General features: G+C 38.3%; 1 protein-coding gene across 9 annotated transcripts in view; it reads right to left on the bottom strand.

Annotated features, from left to right (window-relative positions):
* Positions 1 to 10,167: 10,167 nt before the first annotated feature.
* The window catches only part of HIPK3 (homeodomain interacting protein kinase 3), an 83,924-nt gene continuing 72,262 nt past the window's right edge, over positions 10,168 to 21,829 (bottom strand). For 5 of the 9 annotated variants that reach the window (XM_059874905.1, XM_005216299.5, XM_005216300.5 and 2 more), the window contains exons 9-17: positions 18,883 to 19,004; positions 18,518 to 18,645; positions 18,265 to 18,426; positions 18,044 to 18,106; positions 17,437 to 17,736; positions 16,802 to 16,942; positions 14,863 to 15,098; positions 14,451 to 14,578; positions 10,168 to 14,095 (exon numbers count right to left, since the gene is read on the bottom strand). In XM_059874905.1, the coding sequence (XP_059730888.1) occupies positions 13,619 to 14,095; positions 14,451 to 14,578; positions 14,863 to 15,098; positions 16,802 to 16,942; positions 17,437 to 17,736; positions 18,044 to 18,106; positions 18,265 to 18,426; positions 18,518 to 18,645; positions 18,883 to 19,004 (1,757 nt within the window). In that variant the 3' untranslated portion in view covers positions 10,168 to 13,618. The remainder of the gene's footprint in view (positions 14,096 to 14,450; positions 14,579 to 14,862; positions 15,099 to 16,801; positions 16,943 to 17,436; positions 17,737 to 18,043; positions 18,107 to 18,264; positions 18,427 to 18,517; positions 18,646 to 18,882; positions 19,005 to 21,829) is intronic. The other 4 variants (XM_059874903.1, NM_001193007.3, XM_024975435.2 and 1 more) reach the window with 4 other exon arrangements.

Below are 21,829 nucleotides of genomic sequence, written 5' to 3'. Positions count from 1 at the left end.
AAAAGCCTCTTGATGAAAGTGAAAGTGGAGAGTGAAAAAGTTGGCCTAAAGCTCAACATTCAGAAAACAAAGATCATGGCATCTGGTCCCATCATTTCATGGGAAACAGATGGAGAAATAGTGGAAACAGTGTCAGACTTTATTTTTCTGGGCTCCAAAATCACTACAGATGGTGACTGCAGCCATGAAATTAAAAGATGCTTACTCCTTGGAAGGAAAGTTATGACCAACCTAGATAGCATATTGAAAAGCAGAGACATTACTTTGCCAACAAAGGTCTGTCTAGTCAAGGCTATGGTTTTTCCTGTGGTCATGTATGGATGTGAGAGTTGGACTGTGAAGAAGGCTGAGTGCCGAAGAATTGATGCTTTTGAACTGTGGTGTTGGAGAAGACTCTTGAGAGTCCCTTGGACTGCAAGGAGATCCAACCAGTCCATTCTGAAGGAGATCAGCCCTGGGATTTCTTTGGAAGGAATAATGCTAAAGCTGAAACTCCAGTACTTTGGCCACCTCATGCGAAGAGTTGACTCATTGGAAAGGACTCTGATGCTGGGAGGGATTGGGGGCAGGAGGAGAAGGGGACGACAGAGGATGAGATGGCTGGATGGCATCACTGACTCGATGGACATGAGTCTGAGTGAACTCTGGGAGTTGGTGATGGACAGGGAGGCCTGGCGTTCTGAGATTCATGGGGTCGCAAAGAGTCGGACACGACTGAGCGACTGAACTGAACTGAAGAAGGTTATACTTCCCCAGCCATTACTATGTGACTTGCAGTGTCTTATGGGCTTCCCTGGTGGCTTAGGCGGTAAAGAATCTTCCTGTAGTGAGGGAGACACGGGTTTGATCCCTAGGTCCAGAAGATTCCCTAGAGAAGTGAATGGCTACCCACTCCAGTATTCTTGCCTGAAGAATTCCCTGGACAGAGAAGCCTGGAGGGTTACCAGGAGCACCAAAGAGACAAACAGGACTGAGCAACTAACACTTTCACTTTCACTTTCTTTCCTGTCCTGCTTACTTTTCCCTCCCCACTGATATGAGACTTGGCCATATGACTTCTTTGGTTAATGGCATATGGCAGTAGTGAGTGCACCAGTTCCATTCATAAGCTTTAGGAACAACTCCAAGGTCCAACTCCGAGTCTTTTCCCTCTTCCATTAAAAGAGCATGGCCAATGTTCACTACTCCTTCAGTCCAGATAAAAAAATGAAGAAAATGCATGGACTATACAGAGCCTGTGACTGGGAGCAGAGCTGCCACCAGTCTGGACCAACATCAAATAAGAGCAAGAGATAAGGTTGTGTTGCTCTTAGCTGCTGAGGTTTTGGGGGTCATTTGTTACTGCAGTATAACCTAGTGAAAGTTGACTAATAATAGTGTCTCTCTGCTATTAATGAAAAATACAAGGCTAGGAAGGAAATAGAATAGCTAAAACAAATATTCCACTTTTTTAATTATTAAACTTTCTTAGATCTCTTCTTTAAGGATACCAAGAAGACATATAATGAGGTTGTAGGCTTACAGTAACACTTGAGATTATATGAATGCAAATTATCAGGAGAGTTTAAAGAATATTAGCCTTGGATGTGTCATTTTGCCTTTAAACTCGAACAAGTAACAGCCCCTCTGCTGTTCATACAAATGAGGGAAGCAGAAGTACTAAATGCTTTGTGGGGTTTTATAAATATTCATTTATTTACTTATTTGGCTGTGAAAAGTGAAAGTGAAAGTCGCTCAGTCATTTCCAACTCTTTGGGACCCCATGGATTATATAGTCCATGGAATTCTCCAGGCCAGGATACCCAGGGGTCGAACCCAGGTCTCCCACATTGCAGGCAGATTCTTTACCAGCTGAGCCACAAGGGAAGCCCAAGAATACTGGAGTGGTTAGCCTATCCCTTCTCCAGCACATCTTCCCGACTCAGGAATCAACCAGGGTCTCCTTCCTGCATTGCAGGCGGATTCTTTACATTCTTTACCAATGTACTATGTCTTAACTGAGGCATGTGGGATCTAGTTCCCGGATCAGGGATTGAACCTGGGCCCCCTGCACTGGGAGTCCACAGTCTTAGCCACTGGACCACAGGGAAGTCCCTTTATGGAACTTTGTAGTGATGTGCTGGATCTGGTTTGTACAAGAGTCAACTCTGAAAGTTGCAGCTATTTTGTGAACCAGTTGTTAAATACATTCCTTATACTAAAAATTGAATTTGATAAAGTTATGGTTACATTGTACTAAAAACAAAAGTAATAACATAAGCAGCTCTCATACACACAAATAACATGAGCAGTTCCAATACGCACAAATTTCAGTTACCACAGTTTAGTTAAATAACACCAGTCTGTCAACAACATGTTTGAATTTTAGTTACCACAGTATATTTGCTATCAGTGATTGCGTAAAGTACAAACTTCACCGATGGTGACTCAGTCCATAATCACTAGGTTAATAAAGAATGCGCTTCATGATCAGTGACCAATCACATTGCCCCTTCCAAAGACTTGGTAATTGACCACTGCTCATCTGTTCAGCAGTTCATGCCAACAGCAGAGTATGTAGTTGTGTTAGCTTCTTGTCTTCCTGCAATAAGCCCATGTGACATTTTATAAAAATGGATAATGGAAAGAGGGAATTGGCCCCAAAAAAGAGGAAAGCGTAGCAGAGAAATGAAACATGACAATGCTAAAAGTCAAATTTGAATCAAATGTAAATGGAGTCACAGAAGACAAAGCTAATTGTGAGAAGGCTGCCATGCTGCTCTTTAAGAGACTGTACCTACGGCCAGAGGAACTTAGTGAAAACAAACTCATCAACACAAACAGCAAAGTGGTTGTGGCAAAAAAGATGAAGATACCCCAGAGAGGAAGTGATGCCAGTGAAATAATTCATATTAGAGGAATTCTCAGAGATATTTCATGACATTCAAAGCACAAGGATAAAATGTGGAAGCTGATCTAAAATTAGAAAGGAGCGTGACATTTCACTAAGATATAGGAAGGCGCATCATAAGTTCTACAATGAGAAGAGTGCAAGCACCATTTAAACGTGTTAGTGTTTTACAAAGAAGTAAAACTTTAAAACTCTAATTCTCAATCCTTCTAATGTCTTAAATTAGTATACTAGTATAAATATTACCCTTGGTACTATAAATAGTAGCCTTACTATTTTTTCCTTTCCCTAGGTACATTTATAACCAACAGCAAGAGAATGTTTAATGCTTTAACAAAAGATACTCAAGATCAGGTAACAACACATAATTCTTCCTACTGAGTATTAAGATCACTTTGCGTGGTTTCAACTTGCATGGTCATTTTTATGGTCCCCCACAACTGTCCAAAAGGAGAACCGCTTGTCTTCAAAACTTACCTCTAATTATTTCACTACATTTTACTTTTATCTGTGTTCTTGAAGTTATTTAGGTCTATTGAATTTACATCTATTGTAACCATCTGATGGACATACTAGCTAATGGTGCACATCTCTTCCCAACATTATGACATCATTCATGCAAGTAGCTTGAAATGCTATGATGGGAATTTTTATACCATGGAAACTTGCAAACACTAAAATTTAGACTTTTTATTGTTTTGTTGACTTCCAAGACTTAAGTGATGAAGAAAATGTTACTGCAGTTAAAAGTCTATCATGTGTGTAGCTGTACATTATAAATAGCGCCAAAAAACTGAGGGAAAGCATATTCTTCCATGTATTAATACTGGAAAACTATCACCAGACTGGGCCAAGAATTCACGCATGTTGTTGATGAATAAGTGAAGTTCCAACATATATCTTTCTTATTTCACTTTGGTCTTAAATGTAAAAGAAAATAGCAATGAATATTCAGGTCAGAACTGCCCTTGTTCACCAATAATATAAGCAATTCTTTGCTAAATCAGATAGTAGTAATATAGTTATTCATAGCCTGATTTTGTCAAATTGCGGCTGAAATTATAACCATTTAAGAGTTTGGCAAAACTCAATGAAAGCCTTCTGTAATTATAACCATATAAGAGTTTGGCAAAACTCAATGAAAGCCTTCTGTAAGAATCAACAGAATAAATGAAATTTATAATAAAAATTATTGTATATTTGGGCTTCCCTGGTGGCTCAGATGATAAAGAATCTGCCTGCAAATGCAGGAGACATGGATTTGTTCCCTGGGTTGGGAAGATCCCCTGGGATAGGAAATGGCAACCCACTCCAGTATTCTTGCCTGGAGAATTCCATGAACAGAGGAGCCTGGTGGGCTACAGTTCAGGGGGTCACAAGTTTGGACGTGACTGAGTGACCAGCATTTTTACTTTCATTGTCTATTTTATCAGTTGTCAGTTATGTGCTGCATATTCTTTATATTATAAAGTTTATAACAAACTTATGTCTGTACATATACACACAAGCCCTACACCCTGCCTCCTATCACAGGCAGCTGTAAAATATTTACCAACATTGTGTTTAGTCAAAGTAACGAGGTGAAACGTCCACAGCTTTGGAGTCAAACAGGGATGTGCATTTCAGCATTGTTTCTGTTTCTTTCTGTGTTGCTTTATAAGTAAGTTACTGAGCCACTCCAGCCCTTTTCCTTCTTCTGAAAAACAACAAAAAATAAAGAGGGATTTGGCACAGGAAAGGGTGACCATGAGGAAGACAGGGAACATTAAAAGGCTTTGGCACAAACTAGATACTGAACGACTCTTGCTTTGTCCTGTTATCATTTCCTTCCCCTTCTGGTTGCAAATCCTCCGAGGCTGATTTACTTTGCTGGAAATGAAGTAATTCACACATTTTTGGACCACGTGGCAGGTAGACAAGGCAGCAGAGGAATGGATGGATGAATGGACATCTCCTTTTGATTGCATGATAAACCAACACATCTAATAACTTAAGGATTCATCGAGACTGGAAATCCTTTCTAACTTTCTCAAATTCTATTTGCAAAAGTCAGAAACATCTCACTTTATATTATCAGTGTTCATGGGACATAGCCTACATTACCCCATCTCTAATGTTGTCATGGGATGAAACCGGAAAGAAAAATTACTAGAGAACTCTTACGCCCCCTGCTGGCCATGTTACAATATAGCAATAATGAAATGAAGGGAACGATCAAAATTCCAGGGAACTCAAAAAGAATAATTATTCCAGCAAACTGGCTACCCACACACCAACTCTGGGCTGCAGATGATTTGTGTTTGGCTTACACAATATTTAAAACAAAAAATTTAAGTTTAATTGATTGCCAATATTTCACTGACTTCCATACTCATTTTCTCAGAAAACCCCATATGTGTGTTCTGCTCCCTTTGGACTTAACACCCCACTTGGCCGCCATTCCCACTCAGTCTGCTCTACTTACTTTGTCGTCTGCTCAGCCCTCGCTGCTTTTGAATATTTGCAACCCTAAACTATTACCAAGGAAGCCCAAACTTGCTTGAAAATGACCACCTAAATTATTAGCAAAGCAGATAATAAAACTGTGCTTCCTAAATTCTGATAAACATATTTTTATTGATCTCATTCATTTATTTAACCAATGTTTTAGTGCCTGCTATGGCCAGGCACATAGATCCAAAGAAATGGTACACACAAGACAAAAATGTCCTTTGCATTCAGAGTTTTAGTTAGTGGGAAAAGCAGACAAGATAATTACAAGAAATATGATAAAAATGATGGAAAAATATGAAGACTACAATAGTGAGGCTGGAACAGAGTTCCTGTTCTCACTTTATCACCCCCTTTAAGTTAATTATTATCATAATATAACACAATTATTTCTACGGTTTACTAAATAATGTCCCCAAACCCTAGGCTCCACACTTATTCGACCTTCATTGGACATAACTGCTGAACAACGGAGAAACAGCAGTAAACATGCATTTATTAGATGAATTTTCTCAGGCACGCCCTCATCCTTCTCCCTGGTCAACTGCAATCAGTGTGTGAAACTGAGAGCCACAAGATGGTTAAAGAAGGTGAGTAGTAGTCGCTGGGCAAACATCTCTCTGCAGAAACAGGAGTCAGGGACTTCCCTGGCAGTCCAGTGATTAAGACTCCACCTTCCAAAGCAGAGGACTGGTTCGACCCCTGCTCAGGGGCAACGAAGCCTGGTGCACTGCAACTAGAGAACGCCCACATGCCACAACAAAGACCCAGTGCAGCCAAAAATGAGTTTTAATTTTAAATTTTTATTTAAATTTTTTAAGTATTTTTAAAAAAACAAGAACCAGAAATGAGCTTGAGTAATGGGGATGCAGGATTAAAGCTAAGAGAAAAGATCTGTCAACAACACCCATGACACCATGACCCCGTAAGTGTGTGACAGAACTACAAAAGACAAAGGGACTACCTCTGTCTCGTAAACATTACTCACCTGGGTCCTTTGAAACCTGGGAGAAATGACTAATTCCAGATCCAAGGCAGAAAGAATACAAGGTGAGCCTAAGACACCTTAGGAGGCCAGAAGGCGAGGAAACATTCAGACACGAACGTGGTAATGTCAACAAATTCCAGTCTTGATCCATGAATCCATAATGGTGAGAGAGACAGAGACAGAGAAAGAAGCTGGAGGGAGCACAGGGAGAAAGGCAGAAAGCCTTTATAGAAATATGATGCCAGGTAAAGAATGTAGAAGGAATGATGGAATTGAAAAACCCAGTGTAGTAATTGATTCTGACAACAATCATGAATGGACCCTAAAGCCAGTGAGCAAAATATTACTGATACTGCCACAGTACCAACCCCACAGATGACAAAAGGAGAAATACGCTAGGAATCTCTTTATCTTAGTGGCATAGCTGATACTGGGTGACCTGACATTATGCGTGCACCCCTTAATGTGAAGCAATAAGGCACAACTACTCCTACGATACTTGCAGAGGAGCACCGAGTCTGATCAAGCCACCAAATGGCACCCCACTCCAGTACTCTTGCCTGGAAAATCCATGGATGGAGGAGCCTGGTAGGCTGCAGTCCATGGGGTCGCTAAGAGTTGGACATGACTGAGCAACTTCACTTTCACTTTTCACTTTCATGCATTGGAGAAGGAAATGGCAACCCACTCCAGTGTTCTTGCCTGAAGAATCCCAGGGACGGGGGAGCCTGGTGGGCTGCCATCTATGGGGTCACACAGAGTCGGACATGACTGAAGCAACTTAGCAGCAGCAGCAGCAGCCCCAACTTGTACTTAACAGAAATTCCTGCTACAATTAGCATGAAGAAACAATCAGAGGGAGAATGAAGGCTATTCTAGCCTGAACTCTTAAATAAAAAAAAAAAAAAGATGTGTCATTAAAAAAAAGACTGTTCTGAATTTAAAATAGAGACAAGTGAAGTCCTTCAGTCGTGTCCAACTCTTTTCGACTCCATGGACTATAGCCTACTAGGCTCCTCCGTCCATGGGCTTTTCCACCAGGTCTCCCGCATTGTAGGCAGATGCTTAACCGTCTGAGCCACCATAACCAAAATTTAATGAGTGAATCTTGACTGGCACCTAGACAGGGGGGAATGGGAAGATGGCTATAAAAGACATTATTGAAACATTTGGGAAATTTTGAATATGGACTGGAAATTAGATATAACACCTAATTTTGCCAGGTGTTATACAGTTTTGTGATTGATTGAACAATGTTATTCTTAGAAAGCGATGCTTGCTTGCCTAAGTATTTAGGGGTCAAGGGCTACTTCAAAACCTCTTCTCTGGTCTTCAGTGCTCTGGCCGCACACCTGTTCGCTCCAATAGTCAGTTCACGGTGTCTGCTTTCAGTGAACATACACTGAAATACACTGAAAATCCAGACCTTTGGCAAAAGGCCTGCATTCCCACCCCTCTGGTTCTGTCCTCTAGTTCCTGCTCCATTTACACTGAACTTGGACCTCACAGGCCACTTTTCTATCCTGCCCGTATTAAGTCTCATTCCCGCTTAGCACCTTTGTACTTGCTGTTCTCTCCGCCAAAAGCTTTTCCCTCACGTGGCTGACTAGCATTCTTCTTGCCACAATTCAGATGTCATCTTCTCACTGAGGCATTCCCTGACACACACCCTCCAGTCACTTAACCAGGTTCCTCTATTTTTTTCATTCTGCTTAGCCTACCTAAACTTACTTTAAAGCTTTCTCGCCCTCAAAAAGGAAAGATCTGTAAGAGCAAAACAATCTTCTGCTTTGTCCACTGACATATCCCTAGCATAGAATGCTGGGAAATGGTAGACGCTTCATAGATCACTGAATGACTCATGACATACCTGCCATGTGACAGGCACTGCTAATGTGCTAGGCACTGGCTTAATGGTTTACACGTGTTGCTCAAATATTTTATACTCCTCAGTTCAGTTCAGTCACTCAGTCATATCCGACTCTTTGTGATCCCATGGACAGCAGCACGCCAGGCCTCCCCGTCCATCACCAACTTCCAGAGCCTGCCCAAACTCATGTCCATTGAATTGGTGATGCCATCCAGCCATCTCATCCTCTGTCATCCCCTTCTCCTCCCACCTTCAATCTTTCCCAGCATCAGGGTCTTCTCATATGAGTCAGTTCTTCGCATGAGGTGGCCAAAATATTGGAATTTCAGCTTCAACATCAATCCTTCCAATGAACACCCAGGACTGATTTCCTTTAGGATAGACTGGTTGGATCTCCTTGCAGTCCAAGGGACTCTCAAGAATCTTCTCCAACACCACAGTTTAAAAGCATCAATTCTTCTGCACTCAGCTTTCTTTATAGTCCAACTTTCACATCCATACATGAATCCATTTAAATAGCTGAACATTTCCTAACTCTCAAGAAGCCAATTTACCTTCAAGTGAATTGCAAAATCTGGATTTTACCTACATGTAGGATCAGGATGTTCATGTAATTTTTAACAATTCATGGCCATAAGAATGACTAAATTGAAAGAAAAACGATATACAGTGTGTGAGGATGTAAAGTAACTAGAACTCATATACTGCTGTTGGATGTAAATTAATCGCTTTGAAATACTGCTGGCAGTATCTAATAATGGAAAACATCTGTACACCCCGTGACCCAGGAATTCCATACTTACATATATGCTCAAAGGACATGCATACATGTCCGCCAAAAATGTGAACAAAATGTCTGTAGCAGCACTAGCCCTAATAGTCAAAAAGTAAAAACAACACAAATGTCTATCAACAAAAGATAAATGATTATATATGCACAAAGATGAATACTACATAGTAACGGGGATAAACGATTCATAACTACATAAACATGGGTGACTCTTAGAAATAAAATGTTGAATGAAAGGAAGCCAGACACCGAACATATAATAAACATATAACAAAGTGTGTATATCTTATATATGGCAAGTAAAGTTCACTGAGATTGAGAGTATGTATTCTCACTGGTGTGTGCTAGATGTGGGGGGTGGGGGGGGCGCGCTCCTCAACAAACTTTCCTATGGATGTTTCTCTAAACCTAAACTTTTAGTATAAGATGGTATTTGAAGGCAACCTAAACTGACTTACTACAACCACGTCCCTTTGAAGTCTCATGTTTTATGTCTTAAAAACTCATGTGAGTTCCATATTCTTCACTCACGTACAACGAACAGAAATATTTACCTCAAAAAATATTCAAGGAAAACGGGCCCTGGTTATCTTGTGATCTGGGCTTCCCTGGTGGCTCAGATGGGAGAAAAAAAAAAAAAACTGCCTGCAATGCAGGAGACCGGAGTTCGATGCCTGAGTTGGGAAGATTCCCTGGAGAAGGGAATGGCTACCCGCTCGTATTCTTGCCTGGAGAATTCTATGGATAGAGGAGCCTGGTGGGCTACAGTCCGTGGGGTTGCAAAGAGTCGACACGACTGAGTGACTAACACACTGTCCTGTGGTTACAGTACTCTGGTACACTCCCTCAGGATTTAAACCAACTGCTGGACAGCAGTTGGTAGTTTGGTTACAGTTAGGGGTTAGGCAGCCTGTTCCCATCTCAGATTCACCACTCATTAGCGCTTGGGCTTTGGGCAACTTACCTAGATATTTGAGAGCCTATTTCTTCATTAACATAATAAAGATAATTGTATATCTGTCTCACAGGTGGTCTTGAAAATTAAATGAGACGATGTAAGTTGGGTAACTCCAACTTCCTAACCTCTTCCTCCCCTACTCTGGAAGTAGTACTGGGGTGGAAAAAAAGTCAACAAGCTGTTTGCTGCAATATATATATTTTAATTCAAAGTGAATCGACAGTAATACACCATAAATTCTTATTTTGACACTCACCAAAATAGTCACCTGGAAAACCCGCTTTTTGTGACAAAGTACAGAAGGCTTGGTCACATTTAAATCACTGAGAACTAGAGAGAAATACTATCGCAAACCGTAATAGACATTACCTCCATAAAAATTTTCCCAGTCCTTATTGTAATATTGCACAGTGCAACTGCTACATGGCAAACTAGTGTAGCATAGAAGTAAAAGCAAAACCAACCAAAGAAAGCCACAAGTCTAAAACTGTTAAACAGTTAATAGCTCAAACTTAGTCATCAAACCTATATCATTGGGTTCTTTAAAACCAAATCTCCCTACACCTTGCAGTGTATGATTTAACTTTTACTTAACACAAACCAACTTTAGAAGTAGTAGTAGAGATTTCTTAAATGAAAAAGTTTTGCTACTACAGTAACATACTCAAACACCCTGAAAGAAAAAGAAACAAAATACCAGGATATTTGATTAAAAAACAATTTGTAAATTAAAATAGTATGCAAATATGCAACTTGGAATTCATGCAGTGTTTTATTTAAGAAAGCATTAACACAAAAGAAAACTGGTAAAAAAAGGTTTTAAAGGGGGTATAAATCCAGATTCTTTTGTCAATATGCTAAATTTAGACTTTAGCAGGATCTTGGAATTTTTTTTTTCCTTGTTAAAAAGCCCATGATTAGAATCAGCTAAGAGCAATGTACTTAACTCGGGTACGCCTTTATCAAAAAGGACTGTTATATTATGAAAACACTGAAGTTTATCATTTACTGTCAATTTAACAAGACATCACAGTCTTGGAACTGAAATACAGAAAATATGACATTTCAGGGTAGTAAACATGGCCCTGAAGAAAAAGAAAACTGTGCCAGTTTTGTACCTGGTACAAACATCAATCTTTTGCCCTTGGTGTTTCTTAAACATGAGCTTCCAGCACTGATTCTTCTCCAACAAGCGAGCAGATACCAGTAAACTGCTGGACCGGATAAATAAAATTAGAAGGCTGTGGAGGGCAGCAAGTTTACTTAAATAGTGACTCCATAAATTTGCCATCTGTAAATAATCTTTTAAATTAATCTTAGGCTATTCCTTTTTATGTGTAATATATATACATATTTCTATTTATATAAAATGCATAGAATTGATTACTAAAAACACTGAAACTTGTGGGGAAAATTAAGTCCTTCATTTTCAGTGTGACTAAAAACGTACTGCTGGTTTTTATTTTATGATCTAATACTGTAATTTTTAAAATTAATATCAGGCACATTTATTTCATCGATGATTATTAAATAAAACACTGCTTGTATTAATGGAGTAAAGAAAAGTTCATCCATTATTAGCTTATTGTCAACGCTGTACTAGACCTGTACTAGTGGTATGCAGTTCATTTATCAAAGAAATGCTGTAAATCCAAAACATTTGTAGAGTTTTACACTCAAATGCTTTGTCCTGTTTCTTCCAGTAAATGGTATAAGATTATATTCCAGATTTTTAAGGAAAAAAAGTTAAGTCAAGCCTGCAAGATACAGCTCTCTCAAGTGTCTACAATGCCAGTATGAAAATAAAAAATTAAGTTACATTGATACATCCAAGTTTTTTTATATGCAGTGATGAGCACAAACATTAATAGAGATAAAATACTGATGCAAATAACACACCCCAAAATAACATACGCAATTATTTTCCATCATTTACAATACAGTAGTTACAATGACACTCCAAACAGAAAAGCAAAGTAAAAAATCAAAACCCCAACTTCTATTTCATGTAATTAGACTTATACAGAAATTAGAAGGCTAAATAACAACTAGTTAATCACCTAATTTCACAGCTATCTGAAGTGGCAATCGTTATATAGCAGCTTATCTATGATACATTCAAGATAAATGATACAATTTATTACTTGCCCATAAGCTAAAACACAGCCTGTTTAATACCTTCCTTTAAATTCCACCTCTACACTACAATATACTTGAGGTCTATGCAAAAAGTAGCTACCTTTTATATAGGAAATGGATGATTAAGTCTTTGGTGCTGTAAAAGCAACTTCATTTAAACATCACCACCACCACCACCAAAAAAAAGTAAAGAATAAAGAGGGAAAAACCCAAGACATACTTCCTAGGAAAAAAAAGCATGTAATTTCTGTCCCTGACGGAATGTATTAAATAAGCAAACACCACCAACAAGCAAAACAAGTACTACAATGTAAAAATACTAAAAAAAAAAAAAAAAAAAAAAACCCTCTCACATGCATAAATGAGAAATTGCACACAAAGAACTCACATCTTTTCAAGCTTCAATAGTAAATATTCTGCTACTATTTATTAAATACTGCATGGTTTGCCCAAGCTAGGATGAAACCACATCATGAATCAATGAGCATTTTGCATTTTCTTTCATTATCTACTCAAAGTCATGCCTACTGCATCTCTAAACATTTTATTAAATCCAATTATACAGCAAACACTCCCAAAATAAACTTAGATTGTATTGCAGTTTCACTGAACAGTACATAAAATGCTGTGTTGTGACAGATATCAACTATTCATTAGATACGGAATCAATTTTCCTTAAGCACTACTACCTGCTCGCTTTTCTTGAAGCTAGATCATTCTGAAAAAGTCAGACAGCAGAATTCAGCTATTGCAAACATGCTGCCCTCTTAGTAAGGAAAAATAGCTACAACCTGAAATCATACCACACAAAACCAAAAATGAACATTACTCTATCAAAGGAAACTAAAGAGTAAGTCTGAATTTGAAGTGCTGCAGTCCTCAACATTTATATATAGTAATAACATTAACAACCTCAAATATTTAAGGCACTATGTGTGGGAACGGTTTACAATGCAGCTGAGATTATTAGAACAACATTGAAGAGCAAAGTCTAGGCAACATTTTGCCCATGCAAAGACACATGCAAATGTAAAGAACAATAGCTCAATTTCTTAGGTAAGTGACCCAACATTTATACACTAAGACACAGATAATACAATTCACTTGTATGCTGTAATTCTGACATATGTGCATCTGTTGCTCTAAGTCTGTACACAGAATGGCTTCCCAAATATGGACGTGTCTTGCACTAGTTAGAAGGCAATTTTATAAAAAATAGCAGGAGCAAAAACTGGACTTCTGCTCCCATAAGTCACCTGTCTAGAGTTACAACATAAGAAGATAACATGACCAAAGACAAGTTATACCAAATGTGCAAAACACATTAAAAGTGAGTTTCTTTTTTAAAGCTCAAAGTTGTTTAAATTGCACCCAAGTCTACATGATTCAAAAATAATTTTCTTGTGCCATGGCTAATATTTATTAAATACCATGTTTTATTTTTAATCAAATGTTTATATCATTGAGCTTCCTCAATATACTCTTATGAGTTTTCACATATATGGATACTGGCTGAGTTTGGTTGGACTCAATGGAAATCCAGTATACGCAGGTGATGCTGCAATGTAAGAATGTGGTGGGAAGATTGGTTTGTACTGAGTCTGATGAATGGTTGGGGATGGTAAGAGACGGGGGTTTATGCCCACTGGGACTTGGTGAACTATGCCACTGGGATGGGAGATATTGTAAGTCGGATGCTGTAACATAGGTCTTGAGGTACATGGAGAGGCTAAGAGGTGGGCCACTGGTGCAGCACTACTGAGGGGAGCTGATGATGGGTATGGAAGTAGAGTAGGCTGTCCTCCGAGGTGCGCACTTGCAGCCAGATGGGCGTGTACAGCTGTGTGATTAGGACTTCCATGAGAAAGAGTGAAAGGATTACTGGTAACGCTAGTAGGGATATAAGCTTGCTGCCTTCTATGTCCGAAGTTTCCATTCCACTCCTGATGCCCAGACCCAAAGTGCTGAACCTATTCAAAAACAAAACAAAAGACTAATTACATATTTTACAAGTCACAAAGAAGAAAAAAAGGGAAATTAAAAGATACTGTGACTAAAAACCCATAAGGGATCTCTCAGATCTTAGCTTACATTAAGGATAGAGAAGAATTCTCTCAGGTTCTCTTAAGAATCTAATCTTTCTAAAAAATTCAAGTTCCATGGATAATCTGATAATTATCCTATTAAGCCAATTACTTTTCAGTCACTTGGAATAATGAAAATGGAAGTGTTTAATTAAGATTTTATATAGTTTGAGAATCTTTTTCTCCCAATTAAAAAACTGCTGATTTTGAATCCCAAAGACTCATAAATTCACAAACATACCTGACTAAAATTCAAATGCTGCTGCTGGAATGCTGATGTCGATTTTTGCTGACGATTACCAACTGTGGAAGGCTGGTTTAATCTTCCAGGGGCAGATCGTCCTTTTATTAATGGCTGGCATATAGAATCTGGCAACAACAAAATATTAGAGAGTAGGTACTTTTTCCTTCTCATATAAAAATTATGAAAGGTCTTTAGATATTTTACACAACAGTGATTTGAGAACCTTAAAATTAAATAAAAAGTAAAGATCTCCTAGTTTCCAAGCACTGGATAATATTAGAAAGTATTTTTTTGGTACAATAGATTTGGCAGGGACAAGTCAGAAATTCAGAGATGACTTTTGGTTCTGATGTTCCCAAATCAAGACCTTTTAAGGGACAATCAGGGAAATAGAGGGGACTCAGTTTACCTGTGTTTGCCATATGCTCATCGGCATTTAATCCGTTTTCCAGTCCCATTGGTGGCACCACAACAGTACAAACAGCTGGTTTGGTTTCTGTGTCAGTAGAAGTTACCAATTCTGCGTTTTGATGAGTGTCCTCCACAAAGCTGCTCTCTGCAAATGGACTGTCATGTCCTGAGGAGTCTGATGTTGGAGAGCCATCCACAGTATCACAACCACTTTCTTGTTCTTCATCTGACATACTAAAAGAAAATATCTGTATCAACAATGTTTTTCGATCTTAAATCTAAAGTTAAATACTTTCCAAACTCCACCAAATTGATAAGATCTTATTAAATTATTTCATACCTAATTATAACTTCTTCCTTACCCCAAACACATTCTTCATAGATTCCCTAGACTCCCACATTAATTCTCTATTGGGACTGCTAATGCTAATTCTCTCTGTTTAGGAACACCCTCTTGGCATTTAATTTTCCTTCCTGTCTCTTTTCACTTGATCCTCAGTAGCAGTTCATAAAATCCCCTATTATAAATTACAGAAGATTTCATCAAGATACTACAAAAGAAGTACTGTTCTGGACAACTGAAATGAAATGTACAAATATATAAGCAGGCAACTTGGATATTTGAGATCAAATTCTAATAAATTAGAATTATTAATAATATTGTAATATTAGAGTAATCACTAATAATTTAGTGATAATTTGGGTCTTTTTAACTAACCAGTTATTCAAAAGGCCTTTCCTACCTCTCTGAAAGTCTAACCACCCAGAGCCCAAATTTCTCTTCTCGTCCTGATCCTTGGGCCCTGGTCCCCCTCTCACCTTGGGATTTTTATTGCATTTATTCTGTTTTAACCACTCATTTCATACTTAAAATTTGAAACATATCTTTTTATATGTATATTTTACTTAAATATATTTTTATATCTTATATATGTGTGTGTGATGCACGCATGCGCGCGCACACACACACATCTCATGGGGCTTCCCAGGTGGCTCAGTGGTAAAGAATCAGCCTGCCAAAGCAGGAGATGTGGGTTCAATCCCTGGGTCAGGAATATACCCTGGAGAAGAAAATGGAAACCCACTCCAGTATTCTTGCCTAGGAAACGCCATGGACAAAGAAGCCTGGCGGGCTATATATATAGTCCATGGGGGTCACAAAAAGAGTTGGACAGGACTTAGCAATGAAACAACAACAAATGCACAGTATCAACTTGCAAATCACATTATAAACAACTTTAAGAAGAAGATGTGTAATACTGTTTTATATTTTCCACAGAGATTTGGCTATAAGTATTAAAAACTATATTTCCTAAGGAAAAAAAAGAATGAAATTATGACTGAAAAATTTTTCCACTATAAAAAGAATGTCAGCGGAAATCAAACATATTTCACTGACATTTTTACAGCTCATCTCTTAATGAGATAGTACATCATGCAGGTTAGCAGTCATTCACTACTTCAGTGGCAATGCATATCCCTGGCCGAAAGGAAATACAGATAAAACCAGGCAAATCAATCACTAAGAGAGAAAAAAAATCACAGCAAATACTCTGACAGTGGGTCATTACTTTATAATGTAAAACATTCCTTTTTGTATTGTTAACGTATATGTTCTTATTCTAAATTTAAGTTACAATGGTAGTCTGTAAAGCTAGAGCTGAGAATGTGACTTTTTTACCCTTTCAAAAACAAATGATTTTTTAAAAACCATTTATTAGAACCTCAATTTTTCATTTAGATCTGTTCTGTAATAATAAAGAAAATTCCTACTTAAAACCTGAGTTCATAAAAAGGTGATCTAGTTCAAAACTTATCAACGAGAGAGAGCCACTGTGGTAAACTGGCAGGTACTTACTAATTTAAACAATGAAAAATAACATAGGCTTTTTAGTAGACTTAATGTTTATAACACACTACTGTTAAAATTCCTTTACCTGTTCGGTCTCTTGCAAGGGGATGGGCTGGACTGCCCCGAGGAGCTGGTGCTCAGAGTACTATCTGGACTACTTAATGAACACATCCGATCTATGTTCAAAGTGCTCTGGCAAGCTTCACAGTCCAGATTACCTTTACATCTAGTGAAGGGGGAAGGAGAAAACAGGTCAAAAATGAGAACCTACTCCCCAGATATGAAACAGTTAAGAAAGACCTACATGGATAAAAATCTAAAGCTCATAAATACAGGAAAAATGCTATAGTAATCATGCTGAATGGGCTTCCCTGGTAGTTCAGTTGGCAAAGAATCCACCTGCAAAGCAGGAGACCCCGGTTCGACTCCTGGGTCGGGAAGATCCCCTGGAGAAGGGATAGGCTACCCACTCCAGTATTCTGACCTGGAGAATTCCATGGACTGTATAGTCCATGGGGTCACAAAGAGTCAGACACCACTAAGTGACTTTCGCTTTCAATCATGCTAAATACTACTCAGGAAGTTTACTCCGAAGGACATGAACAGACAATAATAAATCACAATAATAAATCACAAAGTTTTTTTCCACCACAGCAGAGGATACCATCATCGTTATTTAAGAATGTCGCAAAAATGCAGGCATCTGCTTTCGGCACTTACTCTCGGAGGGAATGTCTCTGCGAGGACGTCTCTTCCTCGTCGGTGTCACTGCTGATGGTGATCACGCTCACTGCAGGACTCGGGGAGTCGGCAATGATGATGGTTTGCCGCTGTTTATCTGAAACTGATGAATCAGAGTCTTGCCTGATAGACGTGTCACAACAATTTCCTGCCTCTCCTTCTGAGTTACGATTGTCCTGTGTTTCTATACAACTTACTTCCTGGACATCTTTCCCAGTTACTGTCTTTGGGGAGATAAATGCTGATTGTGGGATATTGGTATTCTGCAATGAATTACTCCTGCAATCAAAGGAATAATGTGTCATTTCTATAATCAAAATATATACATGACATTTTTCTAAGATACCATGTTATAAGTAACAATACGAACCTTCACTTGTTCAAGATTATGTATATGACACACCAACACACAGATCATGAGTTTGTGATACATAAAATTTCTAGAAACGAGTGTAGACTGCATTTACTTATATTCTAATGGTCTTTTTTTTTGGGGGGGGGGGGACAAATGTGATATCTGAGTGTCTAGAATTGTCTAACACTACAGGTAGATAATAAATCAAAAGGGCAATAAAGACAATCTTACCAACTGAAAGCATTTATTTCCTCTCTTCCTGGCTCCCATTCCATTAGTTTTACCAAAATACCTCTGAGAAATTGAGAAGGGAGCTTGGCTTAGTATTTGTTGCAAATCTATCAAAGAGGTCATTTTGAATACAACAGGGTGACCCTTTGGTGTGCATGCAAAATTTATTTTAATGATTCATTTTCAAAATGCAGAGGAAAAGTTAAAATATCAATACCAACCTGTTCTGGCACAGTTTATTTTTCTTGGTAGTGGCTGGCTGAGGCCAAACAACATGTGCAATGCCCACACTAATTGGCTGAGGGGCCGATAGAGTGATCTGATTAGTTAGAAGAGGTTGTGGCATCATGGAGCTATAATGATTGCTGTGTGAAATCATTTTCCTATGGAGAAAATTTAGAAAAATTGAATCCCTACGTTACCATATGTATTTTGCAAATGACTTACAAAGAAGGATTGCTGTTTTTAACTTACCCCCAGTCTCCGAGCCTTTGTGAACCAGCCACACCCTCCGAAGCTAATGCAGTAGTAGCAGGAGCCAGGGGTGTTACCTGTTGCCAGGCAGGTATCAACATCTGCTGTGTCCTACCAGACCATGTCTGCTGCAGCAAAAACAACAAAAGCAAAAGAAAAACCAGTATGCTACAAGTAACTCAAAGTAACAATCACCTAATAATTACAAAAGTTAAATTCAATAATTTATAAGGACAGAATTCCTGTCTAGGTCATTTTCATTATTTCCAATAGCACAAGCCTATGTATTACCAATGGATTAAGGCCTCTACTTGAGTATGAGAAGGACAGCACATAAGCAAAAATAATGAATTATTATCACCAACCTGAGAAAGAACTCCTGGTCGGATCTGTAGTGGCTGCACGGCTGGGGCCTGAGTTACAAGGGGAACTGTATTATCTACCCTTATTGAATAACTAGTGGGTTTACCATGTGTCGCAGGAATACCTATGAAATAGAAAAGAACAGTTTTCAAATAAAAGAAAAACTTCTCTCTGAGTTAACTGACAAAACTCTTATAAATTTATGAATTGCTAAAATTCTTCTTAGGATTATAAAAAAACCCCTGCATAATACTCTATCTACCTTGTGGTACATCATTCCAAAAATCGTTATAAAGCTACTCTTTCTATTTTACAATACATACAGTTGAATCATTTATTGTTTTTTAAATTTCTCATTCCTTTTAAAGTTTGCTATTATACTTTATTTTCCTTTTTTAAAAGTTCTGCCACTGATAAGACACAAAAAGATGAACCTGACTCAAAATCCTTATCCTCTAGCAGATAAATGTTCATCTTTTTGTACAAACTTCAAGCTGTGCTTGGTATTCTCTTCCTTAAAACTGTAATAGGATCTTACACCTGAGTCACCAAAGGGGGACTGTATCACAGCTCCAATGGCCACGACAGTTTACAGGAGTCAATAAAACTCAGGATGGCACACTCATTTCCATCTCCTAAGGAAAAGCAAAAAGTAAACTTTTCTGCCTAATATGATGATGCAACTGAGCTTTGATCATTGTGATTTAATTAACTATTATTTCTAGTGGAGAGCTATTGGAACTCCAGGAGAAACACATTCCATTTTGCTTACCCCCTAGGAAAATTAGAGGCAGGGTTACTACCCAGGCTAATACTGTTAATGTTAGTATGTCTGTCATACATTGCAAGAGCACCTTACAAACATTAAGACCCACAGCACTAAACTTTAAAAGCGTAAAGAAGTGTTACTCAACTAAGAACTTTAACTGACAAGATAGTAGGGATATCTCCTGAGATGAGAAAGCTCAGTTACTAAAATAAATTCATCATTTCATAATTCCGGTCTATTGTAGCATTTACTTTCAATATGGGCTGGCAGATTATTTAAAGATAATTAGTTTTTGGATAAAAGTGATCTTGGGTGATCAGGCATTTAAAAAAAAACAATTGTTTTCTTTTCCTATTGAAAAATAACCTTACATTATTTATTGCATGAATACACAGTAGCTTATAGAAGGAAGTTAATTGTATTGTGTTTATTTTCTTCAGAGCCTTTTATCCTATTGCTAAGGGTGCTCTACCCTCTGAGCTCCACCTAAAGAGCTAAATGTGAATTAAGTTTCAGAAAGATCTATGAGTTATTTTTTAAAACTGACCTTCTTACCCTTTCTAAAAAGCATGTCTGGAACAGCAAATTCTCCAAGAAATGGAATCTAAGTACACCCAGGCTGTGTAGATATATTGCAGCAATAGAGACTCTCATCAGAGAAAAAAGCAGAATTCACTTTGATATGGATGAAATCACAGAGCAAATTCTTAAATCCCTTCCCCCAAATCAAGTTGCTCTTAAATTCTCCTCATAATCAAAGCCTTAAGATGAGAAGAATTCTCCTACCAAGATTCTCCTATCAAGAGGTTGAATCTTTTTTAAAAATCATTCAAAAGTAGGTTAAAATTCCAATTTTCTGTATGGTTATAAGCTAAAACTTTAATGACCAGATTTGCTTGATATCTGGAAAGCATGACACAAAGAGCTCAAAGCCTATTCTAGGACAACAGAGGAGAATTTTGCTGGAATGTATTTGATTCTGAAATAGCAGTTTCATCCAAAAGGGATGGATTAACTGGCTTTTCAGATCATGGAGTAATGTGAAATGCTTGTTCCCTATATACAGCCTATACTCAGATATGTTAAGTAAAAGCTTGTCTAAGTCTTCTGTACATAAAAACAGCACAGTATTAGGGACGTGGTGCCTATTTAGCTACACCTACATATTATGTCTATAGTCTCTAAAATACATGAAACACATGCTTACACAACATAGCTCCAAAGTAAAAAATATGAAGTGAAGTACAACAAACATAAATTGTACTTTAAAATACAAACTATAAGGGTACCATAACTGCTACTCAATAATGATTTTAAAATGTTTCATCGAAATGTTGTTGTCATTCAGTCATAAAGTCACATCCAACTCTTTGTGACCCCATGGGCTGCAGCACACCAGGCTTCCCTGTCCTTCACTATCTCCCAGAGTTTGCTCAAACTCCATCCATTGTGTTGGTGATGCCACCCAACTATCTCATCCACCGTCATCCCCTTCTCCTCCTGCCTTCAATCTTTCCCAGCGTCAAGAATCTTTTCCAGCTCTTCACATCACGTGGCCAAAGAATTGGTGCTTCAGCTTCAGCGTCAGTCCTTCCGATGAATATTCAGGGTTGATTTCCTTTATGATTGGCTGGTTTTATCTCCTTACTGTCCAAGGGACCTATCAAGAGTCTTCCCCAGCACCACAATGCAAAAGCATCAATCAGTTCTTCGACATTCAGCTTTCTTTATGGTCCAATGCTCACATCTGTTCATGACTACCGTAAAAACCACAGCTTTGACTGTATGGACCTTTGTTGACAAAGTGATGTCTCTGCTTTTTAATACACTGTCCAGGTTTGTCATAGTTTTCCTTCCAAAGAGCAAGTGTCTTTTAATTTCATGGCTGCAGTCCCCGTACACAGTGATTCTGGAGCCCAAGAAAATAAAATCTGTCACTGTTTCCCCGTTTTCCCCATCTACTTGCCATGATGTGATGGCACCAGATACTATGATCTTAATTTTTTAAACACTGTGTTTTAAGTTAGCTTTTTACTCTCCTTTTCAGCCTCATCAAGAAACTCTTTAGTTCCTCTTCCCTTTCTGCCAATAGCATGGTATCATCTGCATATCTGAGGCTGTCAATATTTCTCTTGGTAATCTTGATTCCAGCTTTTGATTCACCCAGCCTGGCATTTTGC

The sequence above is a fragment of the Bos taurus genome, chromosome 15 (genome assembly GCF_002263795.3).
Source record: "Bos taurus isolate L1 Dominette 01449 registration number 42190680 breed Hereford chromosome 15, ARS-UCD2.0, whole genome shotgun sequence".
Taxonomy (NCBI): Eukaryota; Metazoa; Chordata; class Mammalia; order Artiodactyla; family Bovidae; genus Bos; species Bos taurus.
Note: the sequence above shows the minus strand (reverse complement) of the source record. Positions and strands in the feature narration are given on the sequence as shown.